Source organism: Tiliqua scincoides, chromosome 9 (genome assembly GCF_035046505.1).
Source record: "Tiliqua scincoides isolate rTilSci1 chromosome 9, rTilSci1.hap2, whole genome shotgun sequence".
NCBI lineage: Eukaryota > Metazoa > Chordata > Lepidosauria > Squamata > Scincidae > Tiliqua > Tiliqua scincoides.
The window spans coordinates 17,039,630-17,058,607 of record NC_089829.1 but is presented as its reverse complement, the minus strand read 5'-3'; the positions used below and the strand labels follow the sequence as shown (position 1 = coordinate 17,058,607).

Genomic DNA, 18,978 nt, shown 5'->3' with positions numbered 1-18,978 from the left:
TAGGAAGCTTCATAGCTGAGTGGGAACTTGAACCTGGATCTTCCAGATCTAAGTCCAACACCTGAACCACTACATCAGGGGTGTCAAACATATGGTCTGCGGGCCAAATGTGGCCCCTGGAAGCAGTTTATCTGGCCCCCGTTATAATTGGGCTCTCCCAGCTTGATAATTGGGCTCTCTCTCTTGAAAGTATGGCCAAGATGTGCACATTTTTTGTTATTTGTAGCTAATGAGTTTCTATGTGAGAACAAAGTGCTTATTTCTGGCTATCATCTGCTTAATGATGTCACTTTCTGATTAATGATGTCACTTCCAGCTCTCAGCAGGCAGCATGAATGCTAACTTTGGCCCTCTTTATGAAACGAGTTTGACAACCCTGCACTACACCATCCTAGCACTCAGTTTTGTCAGCTGTGAGCATATAGTAGGGGGACTTCTAGTTTTCCAGGCTCCTAAAATGAACCTTTTGGCTATCAAAGTAGCTGTTCTTATTAGTCCCAGCATGGAATTGATATGCCTTGGAATGTCTTTGTGAAAGGCAGGCTCCTTCATTTCACGGTAGCTGAAGGGTCATCCAGGATTGCCCCTCTTGGAACACCTGATCATTGTCCCATCTAAAGTTGACAAAGGCAGAAATGAACTGGGCCAGTTTAGACCTGCCAAACTTAACTCCCGGGGGCGGGGGGGGGGAGTAGTGTCCTTGGCCACTTGTAGCTTCAAGGCCAGTCATGGAGCAGGGAAAGGGAAGCCTGCAGGAACAGGGGTGCAGGCGCCACTGGGTGTTGCTTGCTTTGCAGCAAGGGAAGGCTACAAAGGGAGCATCCAGGGGCCCTGAAATCTGCACTGAAGTTTGCTGCATGTTCGGAGCAGGAGGTGGGCACACGCTAGAAGATGCCTGACTTGGATGGGCTGTGTGGTGAGAGCCCTATAAGCGGGCATGGAGGAGATGTCAGGAAATTCCGCCTGTAGTCTAGTGTGGCATATTGGAGACAGTGATATGTAAATCTGGTGTAGCATAGTGACTAAAAGGCTCAGATGCAAATGAGGACTTCCTCATCTCAGATCTCCCCTCTGCTGTCTTAAGCCATCCTTCAACCTCCATCTTCCCCATTGCAATATAGGAATGACACTCACTTATCTTATGGAGTTGTTGTCAGGAGCCCATCAAGATAATGCACACGCACACCTTGAGCATACAGAAAGTGCAATAAAGGTATTAAGTTTGGTTAAATCTGAGAGTCAGTATGGAAATTGTGCAAAAACCGAGCTTTTGGTGAGTCCCTTGATTGCAGTGCAAGCCCAGCCTCCCTCTTGCTGCCCAATTTGAATCTCAGGCATATAAAACCAGCACCTGTATGCTGGTTCAGCTACTGACCTTGCTCCTACCCCCTGTCCCATACCTTCCCTGTTTAAAGTGCTACATGTCTTTTCATTCATTCATTAATTCGTTCATAAAATAAGTGACTGAATTGTTCTGCAGCTGGGAAGTGGCACCGCAATTGAGTCTGGCTGAATCATGCTGCCCCTCCCTTGCCAGCTTCTATGGTGAATGTGCCTTGCTGCTATTTTCCAAGCCTGACCCTGCAGATTAAAAGTACAATTCAATGAAATGTACTTAGGGAGCTTTAAGACCCCTGCTGGAGACCCTTGAACTTTCCACTGGTTATCTTGATGTTTCGGTGCCTGTGGTAGGGAGCCTGTGTTGGGAAAAATGTTCTCTTGACATTTCTTGGAGTAGCACATCCAAAACTAGCACAAGCTGGAGTGGGAATGACTATCCTCCCAAGTGTTGGCCATGGGTGCTACCACTGTTTATGTCTTGTCTGAGTGGGTAACCATCCTATTGCATTCTCACACAGGTGGTCCAAACCTGGAAGTGATACATGCAAGCAATGGACTGTGTTAGCCAAGAGGAAATGGGACATCTCTTGGGAGGTGACAGGAGCCAGCAGCCTCTCACTCCCTTTTTAGTTTTGATCGAAGCATGGTCTTCTTTTCAAAAACAACCAGAATTGGCAATGGAGGTACGATAATTTCTTGAGGGGAAAAGAGTCGGTGCTGGAAACAGATCTGTGTGCTTGGAGCTTGTGTTGCCCAGAATTCTGGAGTTTTAAGTCAGCAGTCCACCCCGATGCAGAAACAGCTCGAAATAGAAAGGGCCTCGTTTAGTAAATTCAGTACAAAACTGAATTCTAGTCAGTCCTGGGGTGACCTGATTAGTCTTCATGTGACATCACCATGGCCTAATGATTCCCACCAGACTATCTGTGAGAGCCAGGGGAGTGGGAGTGTGAGGGTGGGAATTCCCAGGGCCTGCCTACTCTTCTAGAGTGTCTGTCCCCATGTTGGTGCGGATTCTGCCTTCCTTTGCCTGCCAAATGGCTTTTCCAGCAGGCAGGCCTTCCTGGAGACTTCCCAGCTTCTATCCTCAGTTGGGAAGAGATGGGGAGTGGGCCAGAGGCTGTTTTTGCCTGTCAGATCAGTGGGTGGTCATGTGACAGGCTAGGAGACCCTGCTGTTCTCTCCCTAGCTCTTTCTTCTCACTGCAGAGTAGAGCTGGAGGAGACTGGGAAGAAAGGCTCCTGCCACCCCCTTCCTTGGGACATGGAGTTTGTGTCCTCTGGCTTTTGAGATCAGCATAGTGTGAAGGGCCTGGCTTGTTGGTTAGGGCTGCACTGTCAGGGCCCCAGAAGGCCTGAGCACTGCTATGCCACCCATTCTGCACTGCCTGGAGCATGAAGCCTGCCACAGTCAGATTGCATTGTGCATGTTCTGCTACTTGCGCTGGGAGAGCAAGACACCTTTATCACCCGCTGGATTGCAGCACCAAGTTCTGCAGGCCCCTGGCTGAGGCGAACCTGTCACATGACTTCTGAAATGGCCTCTGACTTTGTACTTTGCTCCAAAAGTGTCCCCGATGTGGTTTGCCTCCACCAGGCTTTGGTACCACACAGAGTGAATGCACTGTTATCATCTAGCTATCTCTCTTCAGCAGGACAAAATTCACAAAGCTGTTACTGCAGCAGAGGGAGTGAGAAGACAGTTCCCTGACCCCAAAGAATGGGGCTCGCGGTCTAAACAAAGACACCAGGGAGACACATGGCCTGGGCTGAATGGGGCTAGTTGCTGTCTTCATGTTAGAATAGAAGCATGCCAACACTTAAATGGTGCCTCTTAGGCCAGTCAGCAAGGGTGAATTTATCCTGAGAAAAAACAGTAACCAGTTTATGCTTTTTATTTAGACAGATTTTTTTAAGGTGTCCAAATATTATAAGTATGCATGAGGAGGATGGAGCCTTGCAAAATAGTGAGTGGCAATTTATTAGCTGATGGACCACAGCTTTGTGGCTCATCTGTGACCTGAAGAGTGGGGGAAACCAAACCAGCCCTCTTCAGTGAACCATTCTTCTCTTGCTTTCTGGAAGCAGCTCTGGATTCACCCAGGGGTAACCAGGTGAGTGCCTGGAATAGAGTTTTGAAGGAAAATTCAAAGGATGCTTCAGTGGAATGTGCTGGTTGTGGCCCCAGGTGGAAGCTACTTCCTCCCCCACCCCCTCGTTCTGGGAATCATCTGTTTCACAGACAGCATTGTAAACAAAATACTTTAGCAGACCACTGTTGGTGGGAAAACAATCTGAACATAGACCTTGGAAGTTGTCTTGGAGCTGCAATCCCCATTTTCTGTAATGTGCAATGCACATTTTGGCCCCTGGCTAGATTCTTAAGTGTGTTGGTGGTCATGCACAACTTTGCTACATGCTACACACAGTATAAGGAGTCTCAGGGACCTGGGGATGGCTAAGCAACAGCTGCCTCGCATGCCATTCTCAACAGCGCAGTGGGCTGACTGCAGGTCAGAGTGCAGGATGTGCATCTTCCACAGCTGAAAAGGAGGGGAGAGCGCAGGGGCAAATTGACAATCAACCCATGTTGTTGTTCTTCACAATTGCACTTGATTGCACAAAACTCTTTAAAATGGAGGCACATGCGCAAAAAAAGACAAAACAACTGCCTTCAAAGCTGGTTGGTTGAAAGGCAGTTTGCCAAACAATTTGTGTGGGGAAGCTTCCGGACCTTGCACTTGGTATGAATTGTGATATTCGGGTCACCAACCACAACAAGAGGGCCTTCCCGTGGCAAAGCGTTAGTGCTATTGGTGTGATGGTAACTGAGAGATCCCTCGTGACCACCTGGGCTAAGGGGATTGGCGTGCAGAAGATGTAGGTAGATTGCAGGTGCTGCAGACCCCCAGTCTGGAAGCCAGGCTGAGGACTGGCTGTGTTGGGTCAATAGCGCATTGGCAAAGGTCTTGGCACAGTGTATGGAGGGGGGTTTTGGGTTGAAGCTCTGGTGTGCCCCTAAGGAGCCGGCACTGGAAGAAAATGTAAGAACATAAGAAAAGCCTGACTGCTGGATTGGGCCAAAGGGGGTCACATAGTCCAGCTTCCTGTTTCCCACAGTGCCCACCCAGATGCTTCAGGGAAGCCCCAAACAGGGGGTGAAGGCAGACCCCTCTCAGGGGTTCCTTCTGTTGGTCTTAAAACTCTTTCACTGGATTCCTTCCCCCCTCCCCCTACAGTTTTGAGTGAGAGAAGGAGAAAAATTTCCCCCTCTGCACAAAGGTGAAACTGGCAGTTTTATTTTTGGTCTCTCCCATGCCATGAATGGGGGAAGGTGTGGAGGGACGGCTGATGGCAATCCCCCGGCATTCTCCCACTTCCTGGCCTCTGTTGGGTTGCCCTGCATACTGCCTCTGGTGACCTCAGAGCAGCAGTCTCATGTCAAGCCACACAGTTTCAGCCATGGAGCTGGAGGAGAGGGCACTCTGTGCTTGGCTGTTTTCCTCCTCTGAGAAGCAAACAGGCAATTTTCTGTTCTTGCCAAAAAAAAAAAAAAAAGTTAGGCTGCGGCCTGGGCTACCTGCCTGGCTAGCAGAGGGTAGTAGGAAGAAGCAGGGTGAGAAATGAAAAGCCCACTGTTGGCTGGTTGAGAAAGTTGTCTTCCAAGAAAGCCTTGGAAGTGCCTGAGGTGCCATGGAATCAGTGGTTCGTCGGTTGCGCAGGCAAGAAAATCCAAGTGAGAGTGTTGTGCAACTGCAGACTGAGCAGCAAGGAGAACTGCTGAGTAATCTGGCAAGATGGAGAAATGCATCATGTGGCCTCCAACAGGACCGGTTTGTTTTCTCGCTGCCTGCCTGTGGAGTTTGCACTTACTCCTACAGACGTTGGACAATAATAAATAATAATAAAACTTTATTTTTATCCCGCCCTTCTCCCTAACGGGACCCAGGGCGGCTAAATGCCTTGCTAGCCAACCGTTTCCTTTCCTGAGATTGAATATGTGCACTTTTGGGGGCATTACTCATTCTTCTGCACAACCTATCCTTGCCTGCCACCATGTTTGAGGCTCCATGGGTAATCTCGCTCCCAGACTCTGGAAAGGGCAGTGCAGCCGGGCCAGCAGAGCCTTGTAATTATGGATTTTGGGGTGGGCTGATACAATCATATATTGTCTTTTGTTTTTCTGGAGTAAGAGTGCCTCCTCAAAAGAGAGCCGTGTTTGCTGGGCTACGGGCATGTGTACTGTATGGAAATCCACCAGGCAGTCCGCATCACTCTTCGACCCAAACCCAGATCAGGACTGCAAGGTGGGGAGGGGTTGGCTGGGCAATAACAGAGAGGCCTTCCAGTGGACAAGGCATCTGCCTGGTCCTGGTGTGTGTACCCTTCTGAACAGCTCGTGTGTTGCTTCTTTAATACATTACTTTGACAGAATAAGTGGGTGGGGGAGGCTGGCCTATTGATTACAGGCGGATGTTTTGAAAGAGGGGAGTAAAGTGGACTGTAAGCGAGGCAGTTGAGGGAGCAAAATCTTCTCCTGTGTGAGAGCAAATAGCACAGGGCAAGCCTAGCAGGCTGCATTTTGTGGCTCTGGTATGTTCCTTCATAAAATATTTTTACAAGCTAGACCTGATGTAAACAGATGTTGGAGAGAGAGAGTGTGAGTGTGAGTGTGTGTGTGAGTGTGTGTGTGTGTGTGTGTGTGTGTGTGTGTGTGTGTGTTAAGTGGCAAAGATAGTGGTGGTGGTGGGAATTTCCCAGGGTGCAGTTTTGATGTGCGGCAGAACACACATCCTTTCAGAAAATTTTGGGCGAAGGAATGTTCCTGTTGCAACATGTATGTGTTTTTGAGGCTAAGCTCAGCGTTGAACCAGATCGTCCAGACTGCTCGTGCCCTTGGCTTGAGGATTTTGCAATCCACTGGAACGGGGCCTGGCTTTCCACTCGGATGAGAAACACCTCCTGCAAGCTCAGTCTGGCCAGATGGTTTGGGCTTCTTGGAACATCTGAGGAAAGCCTCATTTGTCTGCTCTCCTTGGTTGCTTTCACAGTACAGCCTTTTAGCTTTACTGGGGCATTGGTTTTTCTGCAGTTATCTGGAAGCAGAATTACACTGGAGGTTCTGCATGGCACTCAGTATAGCATTCACTTGTCCAGTGAGGCTGTTCTCTGTGGCTGAGACCTTTCTCTCATATTCAGTTCAGCAAAAGTCCCCGACAACTTCAAATTAAAGTTGATAACTTGCTGGTTTTATTACTTCTATTGATCCTGGCTGGAGAAGGGAAAGTTAGTGAGTAACCCCCTTCTGTGAATTTCCTCTCTGAATTACTTTGTTTCCATTTCTATCCTCACAGGGGGAAGGTTTTAATTACAGAATTCCTAATCTTTTCTTTTTTTCTTTTTTTTAATAGGGGAAAAGCACTGTAAGAATATTTAACTATAAAACAAACCAACCATGAGAGGGAATTGATAATCGTCGTCCCCCAGCAGAAATGATGTGGAACAATTTTTCATTAATCACTCAGTCAGGATCAACTGGAAGCAGTAAATCAAACTGAACCTGCAAAGGGGAAATGTTTAAGCCATTTCTGCCTAACATTGCATATACGCAACAGGAATCAAATGTGTACAGCTGTGGGCTGGGCAGAAATGGATTAAATTAAAGGCACAAAAGCCCTAAAAAGCCTCAGAAGCCTCTTTTCCGTCCATCCTGAAGCTGCGTATGAGTAAAACGATATCGCCACAGATCCTGTCTTGAAAACACACAAGGAGGAGTAGAGAAAAGCCCTACATTGCAGTGATCTAATCACTGTTTAAAAACTGAATGAACAAAGGAATACATAGACCTGCGAAACTGAGGGACAGAAAAACTTTTTTCTTCTTCAAAATTTATAGTGGTTTTACATGAATTTGGGGTGCTGATTCCAAAAATGACATCGGTTTTGCCCTATCATGTCTAGTTTTGGAGATATGGCATAGCCTCATTAGTGAATGGTTCAAGCAACCTCCTAATAAGGCTATGTCATATCTCCAAAACTGGACATGATAGGGCAAACAACTGATGCCATTTTTGGAATTGGCACCCCATGTATATCCAGGAATAGGTCTGACTTTAAGACAGCAAAGTGTGTGTTGCCTGTGATATTTATACCTTTCCTTCTATTCCACTTGACAGCATGAGTTGAGTGTGAGATGTAGCTAGTGACTTGGCACCCCTTGTTCTGGGCATGGGCCTGTCTAGTGTTCCAGTTCGGGAATGGCTGGCAATGCATACTCAACTGGAAAAAGAGTGTCCTTTGGATCTTCTTTAGTTTGCCGGAGACTTTTGATGTTGTTGATTCTGAGACTTTTGTGACTCCACTGCTTGAGATCTGATCTGTTCTGTCAATATCACAGAGACCCAAGCGGGTCCTCAGCACCTGGAGTAGAGCGCACCATTGTTCAGAGACATGATGCCTCTGGATGCTGGGGGGTGACATCAGCATGTCTTGCTGATGACCATCCCAGAATGCCTTTGCTGGCTCCTGCTGGACACAGGATGTTGAGTTAGATGTGTTCATGTTGTCAGAGCAGTTCTGCTGGATCAGACCATGGGTTTTCACCAGGTAAGGCTGTGCAGCATTCAGAGTGGGGTGACAACACCCAACTGGTTCTCTCTCTCTCTCTCTCTCTCTCTCTCTCTCTCTCTCTCTCTCTCTGATCAAACCTGACTCTGTGCTTAGGCAATGTCTGCCTTCTATCTTGGTAGCTGGATGTGGGTGCCTGGATTGAAGCTAAATCAAAACCAGAATCATTGCGGTGGTAGCAGGCAGCTCCATCTGGCCGCCAGCAATCAGTGCTAGTGGAAGCGTTCAGGCAGGCCCTCTGCACCAAGGCAGTGGATCTCTGCAGAGCTGTTTGGGGAGGGAGGAAATGGCTGGCCATCGCCAAGAGGGCAGAAGCTGCTTTCACTATGCAGCTCCTCCTAGCTTCAGCAGCTACGGAGGGACTCTTAGCAGCATGTTGCCTCTGCCACTGGGGTGTTTGGAAACCAAAAAGGACCAAGACAGAAGAGTTCTTAGGAAGTTGGAACACAACAGCCATTGAAACTGGCCTGACATTTCTCCATGCCCAGACCCCCTGCCCGCCTTCTACCCCAAGGATGTTAGGGAGGCTGTACAGGGATCTGAGATATGATCCTATGCCCACTTGATCAGAAGCCCCAGAGAGTGGCTAGCAGCTGGCTCCCATGCAAGCAGGTCAGCCCTTGTCATCCTAGCTCAGGAAACAAGCAAGGCAAGAGCAGGATGTTGGCTGCCACCCAAGGGCAAATTTCCTGGGGAATGTCCCATCCCTTTGGGTTGGCAAGTGCTGCTAGGGCACTTGCCGACACAGGAAGGTTGCCAGCATATAAGGTATGGCTTGTGCCCTGGAGTGCAGTGAACATGTGATTGTAAATGCCAAGTGAGTGATTGGCATACTGATGTGTTTTCTCACTGAATCGCTGCACGTTTAGGTCTGGACCTAAACCAGGCTCTAGGATTTGTGGGTTCACCAGGTATCCTTAGTCAGTCACCTTAACCTGGAAGAGAGGGAGCGTGCAAACCAAGACATCTCTCCTCTTGCCTCTGATCCCTTTGGAGGCTCCAGGCAAAGTGAGGCAAGTGGGGCTGCTGGGGCAGTGGGTGGGTCCTTTCCTGCCTTTGGGACTGTAGCTCAGCAGCAGAGCCATCCCTGCTTGGCCTGTGGAAGGGCCCATGAAATCCCCAGCAGCACCTCCTAGCAGGGCTGGGGCAGACCTGGAACTCTGAAAAACCACCGCCAGCCAAGTTTGGAAGGCAGCTTCCTTGGCCCAGCTGCACCGTTGCTTCTGGCTGAGGTCTCTGCCCCAAACAGTCCAGAAGGGGGGGCTGCTCCAGAATTGCCTCCAGCGTCTACGAAGTGGACCTCTGCTTCCTCACTGTTCCAACCAAATGTTTGCCTTGCGTCTGGAAAACTTAGTTTCAAGATGTGCATCTGCCTACCATCTCGAAAGCACATGTTTTTCCAATTACGTACTACAAAGCTTTTCTTCCCCCCCCCCCAGCCCTTCAGTTAGCCATTCAATCCAGTTTCCGGTAGTTTTCAGGATTTCAAAATAATTTGCAAAACAGTTGGGGTTTCGTGTGATAGAAGGAAGGCAGTAATCTTAGTCTACCAACCCAACAGGCAACACTGGATGGAGGTGGCAGTGCTAGTTTCAAACTTGACAAGTTCCTTGCGATGGAGAATAGCAAGCACCGCAGCTTTGAAACAAATAATAGGTTTTGTCGGAGAACTTGCCTTCATATTATTATTAATAATAATAATATACCCTGCTGCATCTTTTGTTGCATTTTGCATCCTGAGAGTCAGGATGGTGTCCCAGTTCAGAGCTGGAGGATCTGGGTTCAAATCCCTTCTCAGCCATGAAGTTTCCTGGGATAACCTTTGGCCAGTCACTCACTCTCAGCCTCACCTACCTCACAGGGTTATTGTGAGGACAAAAGGAGGGAAGGAAACATGTACACTACCCTGAGGTCCTTGAAGGGGTGGTATAAATAAATAAAATAGATCTGAATGTCATCGAAGAGACCCCCAGATTGTGGTGGCCCTCCTGGGCTCCTGGGCAGTAGCTGACCAGCCGTGTTGTTGACTGCAGCTTGCCTTTGGCATCCCTGCTTTTTCTTATTTTTGGACACTCCGCACCTCCCTTCCCAGGACCTCCTGGGCAGGTTCAGCAGCCTAAAAAGCGGCCAGCAAGCAGCCTTTGTGTGACTGAAACTCAGTTATTCACCAGCCACATACCAATGTGAATCCAGGGTCCATCCTCCTGTCTGGAGTAGCTGTTCTGCTAGCAGTAAGTCTGCCTTTCCCACTGAGTGGCTGACCAGGTAGAAGGGGTGGGATGGAGTGGCCAGGGGGAGTCCCTGTCCTTCAGTCAGGTAACTTGATGACATAATCAAGCCCAGTTTCCTTAAGCCCAAGTACAGGGAGCTCCAGGTTACTTTGCTGCCGGTCGGCTGCGAGAACCAGTGTGCTGGAACCCCACAGGCACCCACTTTCTCTCTCTCTCTCTCCAGTAAGCGCAAGGACCAAGGATTACTTGGGTGAGGTAGCTGATTAGTGCTTGGAAATGCAGAATTAACCAGGTGCGTGAAGGAATTTTCTCATGCTTTTTGTTGCCCTTTCTCACTCCAGACCAGCTTGCCTTCAGCGAAGTTCAAGGGGCTTGTGGGCTTTGTTCTTGACAAGCATCCCAGCTCCGCCTTGCTGGGCATTACTGTTTGCTGTATCCATTGGCTCAAGCTCTGCTCTGTGTGCATCTGGCCAAGTCAGGCGTTTTCCATCAACCTGCTTTACTACCCACCTTTCCCCCCATTTTGTTTTACTCCTTTCTGATTTTTAATTAACTACGTTTTGACTTTCCGCCTGCCTAGTTCACGTTCGCAAGTAATTTAGTGGGTGGTCAAGTCTCTTCGCCCTGCAGACGCTACTGTGGGTTTGTTTTCGAATGAGAGCCCCTGGGGTTCTGTGTTGTCCTCTGTGGGGGGTTTGCCAGATGGCCCCTTTCTGCCTGGTCTCTCTGACCTGGGATGGTGGCAGCAGATGCAAGCTATCCAAGGTTCTCCCCTGTTCAGCTGCTGATCCAGTAAAGAGGAAGCGGGGAGCAGGAAGGGGTGTGCACTAACCACTAAGTGCTACTCCCCTTGGCCATATTGTCTTCTCTCCGATCCACTTCCCCTGACAGCATATGTATAGTAGTGTCATGTTTGTAAGGGCAGGACTTTCCAGCCAGTCTGGAAGAAGGATGCTGCCTTTTCTTCCCAGAGAGGGCTTCTCTGTTGTCCGTTCAGCGTGCCCATCTGAACATTTTCCTGCCCAGAGATGGGATGTACTGTGCTGGTCTGTGTTGTGTCTGGTGAACGCCAAGGGAGTCTGCATAAAGACAGCAGCCCCCAGATCCAGAGAGGGTCCGTCTATCCATGCAGCTGGTGGTGGCTCATCCCACAACTGTTTGAAACCTTCCCCAGCTCGGGCAGCGGCTGTGTCTGTGTGTGTGTGTGTGTGTGAAACTATATGACCAAGTATTTTATCATTGCAGCACTTTAAGTTTGAAATAATACATAGACTTGGGGCCTTTGGTTCCATCAATATGCCTGATGGCCTTCACAGCACTGAGTGATAGTACCGACTTGTGAATCGGTTGATACAGGATCACTTGTTACTTTCCTGCTGATTATATCACAGACAGAACTGATTGATTTGGCTCTGCCCCTCCCAACCCACACAAGGCTGCCCCCTGCAGAAGACAGCTTCCCTTTGATTAATTGCACCTTGCCTTGGCTTAAATCTCCTGGGAGTAAGCTGAGGAGATAAACTAGGTAGAGCGCAAACTAATGGCATTAAAGGTGATGTTAATGAAGAAATAAGCCATGCCCTGGTGGCTTTTTGCCTTCTTGTGGGCCTGCCGATGCCCCCTGGGGACAGCCAGAAGGCTTCTCATCACCCCTGCTGTAGTGAAATGAGTCGAGGCGAATGGAGTCATGTGGAAGAAAGCAGCTTCCTGGAGTTGGTCAGTGGAACAGGAAGCCTGTTTGGGGGCAGATACTAGTCTCCTACAGCAGGGCTCAGTGTCACTGCATGGGATCCTTGTGCGGTTGCTGGGTCTCTCATCACTGATTCTGGGCCTGCCCTGCTCTGGCAGAATTGGGCCCCAGTCCAGAAATCTTCTCTGCAGCTGTGCTGGTGGCTGCCAAAAATTCTTTTGTTTTTGCCCCAAATTCCTGTGATCCTGCAGAATTTGGATGCTGCACTGGGACAGAGGCATTGTGCAGGAAAAAAAAGCTGTTGACCATCACCAGCATGACCAGTAAGCAGGGCTCTGCTACTGCCACTGCTTCACCCATGGGGGAGACTTTGCCCCCAAGCCGGAAGCCAACGCTGGCTGTGGGGCAGTGGACCAAAGGCTGATGAGATAACCTTTGAACCGTGATTATGACAACAGAAGTGGGCTGAAAGGTGGGTTCTCCCACCTTCAGAGGCAACTGTCGGTTGTCTTGTGTGCTCCTTGAGCCATTTGGTGGGCCACTGTGAGATACAGGAAGCTGGACTAAATGGGAAGCTGGACTTGATCCAGTGGGACTGTTCTTACGTTCTTCTGAATTGAATTCTCATTGCTGACGAATAATGGTTAAATATTACATCAGCAGAGATGTTAGCTGTGGTTAAGGTTTACCTAGTCTGCTAATGACCCTTGTAAAAATTCAATCCTGCTTAACCAAGGTTTGCTAAACTGGCTTGGGCTTCTATCTAAGCACAGTCTCAGCAAGAAGTGATTTTAAAAATAGCAATTTATGAAAAATAAAATAAAATATTTTAAAAAAATCTTTGAAAATGCACAAAGAGATGCTGGTGGTGGGGACTGCTGGCCTTCTCTGGAAGCGGTTCTAATTCCAAGCCAGAGCTGCCTGCTCACTTGTGAATGATGCTGAAAAAGCAAATGATGGGACAGTCTAGCACTGCAGGTCCTGCCGACCTTTGACCTTCCGGAAAGGAGCAAAAGGGCTGAGCTTTTCATAAGAGCCCTTTGAGTTTGAGATAGGCTGTGGGTGGATATTGAATGTTTGCTTTGGAGGGCTTGGACAAGGAACGCAGAGCGGCTGCTGGTTTGCTCATCTCTCTCTTTCTCTCCCTTCCAGAGTTCCTATCCAATCTGGGAAGATTTCAACTCCAAGGCAACTAAACTCCACTCCCAACTACGGTGAGTCCCTCTGCAGAGCCGACATAGCAGTGAAACAGCTGCTGCTCACCACCCCCCACCCGCCCTGCAGCCATTGACTAGCCATTTTAGTGATGTGTGTGGTGAATAAAAAGACTCAGAGGCCATTTTTCTGCTGCGCTTTCCATGTTTTTCTTTTCTGCTTTTCCCTTTAAAACAACTTTCTGTGCGTTGGGGCTGCTCGGATACTTGTGCGCAGAGCAGACGGTTGCATTGTGCATAGTGAGAAAATAGACACTTAACCTTGCAAGCGCAGAACTGCTCTCCACCAAAGTAGGGCTATCAGCTTCCACTTCAAAAAAACCTACCTCTCATCATGGGCTGTGCTGGCCTGTTGTCAGTGGTTTCGCATAGTTGGTCTTCCCTTGCCTAAGTGCTTTCTCTGCCTCTCCTGTGGGCTCTTGTCATGTTCTCTGTCTTTACACCACGAAGTCCTCCAGCACTGTCAAGAGACTCACAAGCAACAGGGAGCTGGTGCAGTTCAGTTCAATGAAAACACATATTGTGTCCATGGCTAGACTTACCAGCCATGCCCAGTGGGCCCAGGGCCAGGTACATGCCAGAAGGGGCCAGGAAGGCCTTAGCTGGGCAGGATATGAACTATTGGTTAGTTCTCTTGGAGGAGAACCGTGCCCAGTCCAGGAGAATATAAGGAGTGGGCCAGGGGTGAGAAGGGGCTGGCTAAGGGCTGGAGACTGAGAGACTGACTGTAAGAGAGACTGCAGAGCCCTGTGTGGCTGGAGAAGGCCCTGAGGCTGAGTAGGAGTAGGGTGCTGTCAACCCCCTCCCTACCTTTGCTTGAGACCCAGGGGAAGAAGAACGAGAAAAGTCAGGTGGATGTGGCTGGGGAAGACCTTAGCTGGGCAGGATATGAACTATTGGTTAGTTCTCTTGGACTAACCTACGTAAACTGCTATGCCTAAACTGTCAGGGATCCCAGTAGCAGGCAGGAGCCCAGATCCTCCCCCTTTCTTGGGGCCTCTGACATATTGAAAGAAAGAGAGAAAACCTATCGTTGTAACTGACGTAAATGTTGTATGAGAGATTAAGAAAGTGGCATTCTGACATTATTGCTAGGAAGAGGGAGGAAGGCTCACAGCCCCCCCTCTGCAGGTCTCCTTGTTGCTCTATACAGCTCTATACAGCTTGGCGTCTGCAAGCCTCTGCAAATACTTACAGAGGTCCCAAAGTCTGATTAGGACTTTGAGAACTGCAGACCTACTCCTTGCTGCAGATAAAGCCACCTCTTGAAGACATAAGTCAGCAACAGAGGCTCAATGAAAAGGAGGTTCCAGCTGCTGACAGAATTGGTTGGGGCTGGCCCATCTGTGAGACCAGCTGAGGCAGTCGCCTAAGGCAACAGTTTGGTGGGGCATCTCACCACCACTTCTCTTCCTCCTTCCTCTTCTCTGGGTTCAAGGAGGGGAATGGAATGGTTGAGGAAGGGCAGAGGAGAGGAGAGCAAAGCAGTAGGCTAGAGCATTCTGGTGCTCAGTTCCCCCCTCCTTTTTGAATCTGAGGCAAAGTCATAGCAGGGGCAGTGGCTGGCACTCTGCCAGGTATGAAGAGGCACAACATTTCCTGTGGTGCCTCAGGCAGTGCTAGGCTTTGGACTGGTTCTCTCATTGTTGTTCAACCCTGATTTGTGCATTGTGCTATCGTGACCCAGCTTCTAACCCAGGTTGTAGTGAGCTACATGCATGTACCACACTAATGTTTGGTTTACTGAACTTGTATATCAAAAATGTATATAGTATTTAATACAAGTTTATCCCACACTTCTGCCCCCATGTGGCTCACCAGGGCAGTTCAAAACAGATATAGAACAATTTGTAAAATAGATAGGCAGGTCATTCCTAAAATAATTCTAGGTTTGCCCTCTTCCCAAGAGGGCTACCCCAATTAAGCTGGGAGCTCCCCCACCCTGGTGTGGCCCCAGAGTTCAGATTCTAGACCACCCGCTAGAAGAATCAGGCAGCAGTTCTCATGAAAAGATTCTCTGGTAAAGGAGTGGGACTGAGTAGGGGGAATTCACTCAGCCTGTGCTAGGGGCCTATCTTCCTTTGTGGACAGTTGAGAATATTTGGCTTATCCCTTTCCAGTGGGGAGAGTTGAGTGTTTTGGCTGAGGTGGCACCAGAAATGGAAAGTTCTTATAAGTGATCTCAGTTGCAGGAAGTTTCATCAGAAATGTTTATTGAAGAGGGAGAGAAGTAACATTTTATTTTGTCCTGTTTGCCCAGGTAGGCTGCAACTGAAGTGATATTTTGGGAGGATTGGGGTCAACCAATTAAATAAGTGTGCTGAATTCAGATGTTTAGGTTGCTGGATTTTGTCCCCTAAGATGTGGCTGCCTTCTGGGAAAATGGCTGCTGTTTTTTTCAGAAATTGTCCTATGCAGAAAGAAATAAAGAACTTGGGATGTACTATGTAGTTCATGCCAGGAGTGACCAAATTTGCTTAACTTAAGAGCCATGTACGATAAACTTTCAGATGTTTGCTGCCAGAGAGATGTTTGAGAGCCTCCATATTTAAGAAGCGTTTAAATTTACTCACCCCAAACATTAAACTTTTGTTTTAATCCAGTGGACTCTGTTATACTTAGTAAATAAGAATAAAGCTTAAGAATATCTTTTTTACCTTTTTCATTGTATGCACAAAGGACCATAGCCAACATATTTCCACAAGCCACACATTTTATGTCGAAGAGCCACGTGTGGCTTGCAAGCTGCGGTTTGGCCACCCCTGGCATATGCCTTCATAGGAAGCATGGTACATATGACTAATCTAATAAAAAAAGGATACTTGTTAGAAGATGAATGGCATTAGTTATTCACTTACACACCCACACCCATTAATTTCAGCTTGTTTAAAAGAGTCTGTTCCAAAGTACATGTCAGCGTCACCTGACACTTTGGGGGATAATTTTTATCCCCAGGTTAGAAATTTATGTGGTTATCCCGAGGCAGACTTTTACCATATTTTTTGGAACGGTAAGAGTGTTTGGAAATTCTGGAGTGAAACACTTAATATTGTTAAGGAAATGACTCAGGAACCCAAATAGCTCCTTCTGTTCCATTTATTTATTTCCATTTTTATTCTGCTTTTCCCCTCAAAAGACAGCCAAAACTGCATAATTAAAAATGAAAGAAATAGGGGAAACGGCTCTGGAATTAATTTGAACCTTTTTATCTGCTGCTAAAATGTGTACTGCCTCATACAGGAAGCAGATCTGTTTTGCCACTTATTATGCTTTGGTTTATAAAAAAAAAAAAGTAGGATTTGTCTTAGTCAGTCAGTTAGTTGATTTTACTCTTATTTCTTTAAAAATCAGATAGATTTATTGAGAAAAGGTCATTGTTTTGTACATGCTGGTGTAACTAGCATCAAGATAAAACTGAACCGTATGTTGTTATGGTTTTGTAAGAATTGAGTAGATATAACAAGGAAATTGCACGTTCTTATTCTTTCATAAGCAGTATTTTACCCAAATTTGGGGTGTGCACTCTGACATGTGCCCTGACCCACACAACCAGAAGGCAATAGCTTCTGAGGTGTGGTATCAACCTCTGCAGCCCAGTGTTTTCAATCCAGTGCACATCACTCCTAAGGCTGTGTCCCCCTAAGTCCACAGCATGCATGAGTAAGGGAATGGATGCAAGCCCCCATTCCAGTATGCCTCAGGATGCCTCAGAGGACATGCCTACACCCTGGGGGACCATCTTCTACAAAGCTCCCTAGCATTGTACCTGACCTAGTGCTTCACCTTGCTTTCCCTGTGCCAACCTTGAAAAATATCCCTTTACAAGAATAAAGATTTGGATATGATTATTTTTGGGTGAAATAGTGGCAAATAAATGAAATGTGCTGAATTCATAAGACCTTTATTGGTGTAAGTGTTGAATTAAAAACGCTAGATTGTCAAGGCTTAGCCACCCCAGCCCACCCCGGCCCACCCCCCACAGTTTGGCCAACATGCAGTGCCTGCATGTTCCTTCTGACTGAGGAAAGCCTGTTGCGAGGCCAGACACTGCCCAGCCATATGGGTCCGAGTCGACTGTACGTGGAGAAGCTAAGGCATGTCATGATAGCATCCTAGCATGTTTTGCAGTAATCCCTCCCCCACCTCTGTGCCCAGGATTGGCACTGGAACAGCCTGCTTGAAATAACGTGAACAAAAATGAAGCCCTGGGCTGGACAGGATGGCAGCCCCTGGTGGTAATGGTGTGTTGTTTGGGATGTTCCAAAACTTCTTAATTCCTTTTATGCATATTGAGAAATATTGATGTTGGGGCACATGTGAGCACGACTCATGCATAAATGAAGCATTGGTCTGGACATGATACTAAGATGTCTTGTAGAGTGCCATCTCAGGGTTGTTGGATTTGGAGTGACCCAAAGCTTATTTTGGAGTGTACATACTAGGTTCTTTTTCCTTTACAGTCCAATTCCTCCAACTATGCCACTTTATCACAGTGTTGCTCAACATTTGTCTCCCGCTGTACCATTTCATATGGTCCACCTATTCGAAGTACCACCAAAAGAACTGGCAATGACATCATCACCACTTCCTTCTGGGTTTGTCGCAGATCCGATGCAACAACCACCGATAAGAGACTCAGGGTGGACAGGGGTTTTTTTTATGAGTGCTGAGAAGCATGCTTTGGAGCTCTGCCTGCTTGTTGTGTCGCATTCCTGGTCTCACTGCCAGGTGGCAGGTGTCCAGGGGTTCCGTGAGTACCACCAGACACTCAAGTACCACTGTTGGTAACAGTACCACTGGTTGAGAAACACTGCTTTAGGACTCTTTTGTTACAGTGCTCCTGGATTGTTTGACAGCTGATGTAGCTGATGAGAGCTGCACATTCTGACCAATCAGCACCAGTTTCCATCAAGGATGTCTCCTATAGCACTGATTCAGAAAGTGCTTGTCTGTCCATGAATTGATCCTTGGTATTATCAGAGATATTACTGTATAACTTTTTTTTTTTTTAAGGTGGCCACTTTCAAGGTTGTGTTCAAATAGTCAGGTTTAAAATTTGGCAACCTAGAGTTCTAGGTTGCCTAGAGCGTAGGATATTTTTCCCAGTATGAAACATCTGGTTACCATTAATACCCCCAAAATGTCTCACCAATTCTAGAGACTTTCTGAGTTTCTGATCAGATTAGAGGCAGTAGCAGTATCTAGGCCAGCAATTTTCAAACACTGTACGGTGTACAGTCTGCAGGTGTGCCACAAGAGTTTGTGGGAGGGTGGTTTATTAGTAAGGTCATTGGGAGATGTGAATCTCCTGCCAGCAGTCTGGGATGCCTTGTCAATTGTCAAAAAACTGATGGTGTGCCTTGATAAATTTTAGTGCCTTGTGAGTGTGCTGTAAGATGAAAAAGATTGAAAATCGCTGATCTGTGCGCTATAGGTCCCCCTCCCCACCCTGTCCCTTCCTGCTTTGGGATCGCTGCAGTCCCATGGCCTTAGCAGAACATCTGGCCAGCCCAGAAGCTGTTTGTGCACAGCAGTCCAAAGGGCAGGGGGGAAACCAACTTTTCCCAGCACCCTCAGAATGAATCTTTCCACTGCCCCAAATCGTGTTCCCAGGCAGAATCGGTTGCTGTGCCTTCCCCCAGGAGATTTTGGAGTTCTCCTCTTGGTGCTTGCCAGCCCCCTCCTCCCCACTTATCAAAGGCCGCTACAAAAGAGCCCTTTCAGCTTCTCCACAATCGCTTTGCATTCGCCGGATCTTCCTTGCTCAGCCGCCCTATTAATAACCTCCTTGGTTTTGCTCGTGTTTCTCAGCCCTCCGTTGGTTTTAAAGGCTCTCTTGTGTTGGTTTCAGCATCCTCGGCTGTTTGTGGTCTTTCC

The 18,978-nt window shown here is 47.8% G+C and overlaps 1 protein-coding gene across 2 annotated transcripts in view; it reads left to right on the top strand.

Moving 5' to 3' along the window:
- The window catches only part of MTSS2 (MTSS I-BAR domain containing 2), a 67,300-nt gene that overhangs the window by 7,169 nt on the left and 41,153 nt on the right, over nucleotides 1–18,978 (top strand). For both annotated transcript variants that reach the window (XM_066637195.1, XM_066637194.1), the window contains exon 2: nucleotides 13,040–13,101. In XM_066637195.1, the coding sequence (XP_066493292.1) occupies nucleotides 13,040–13,101 (62 nt within the window). The remainder of the gene's footprint in view (nucleotides 1–13,039; nucleotides 13,102–18,978) is intronic.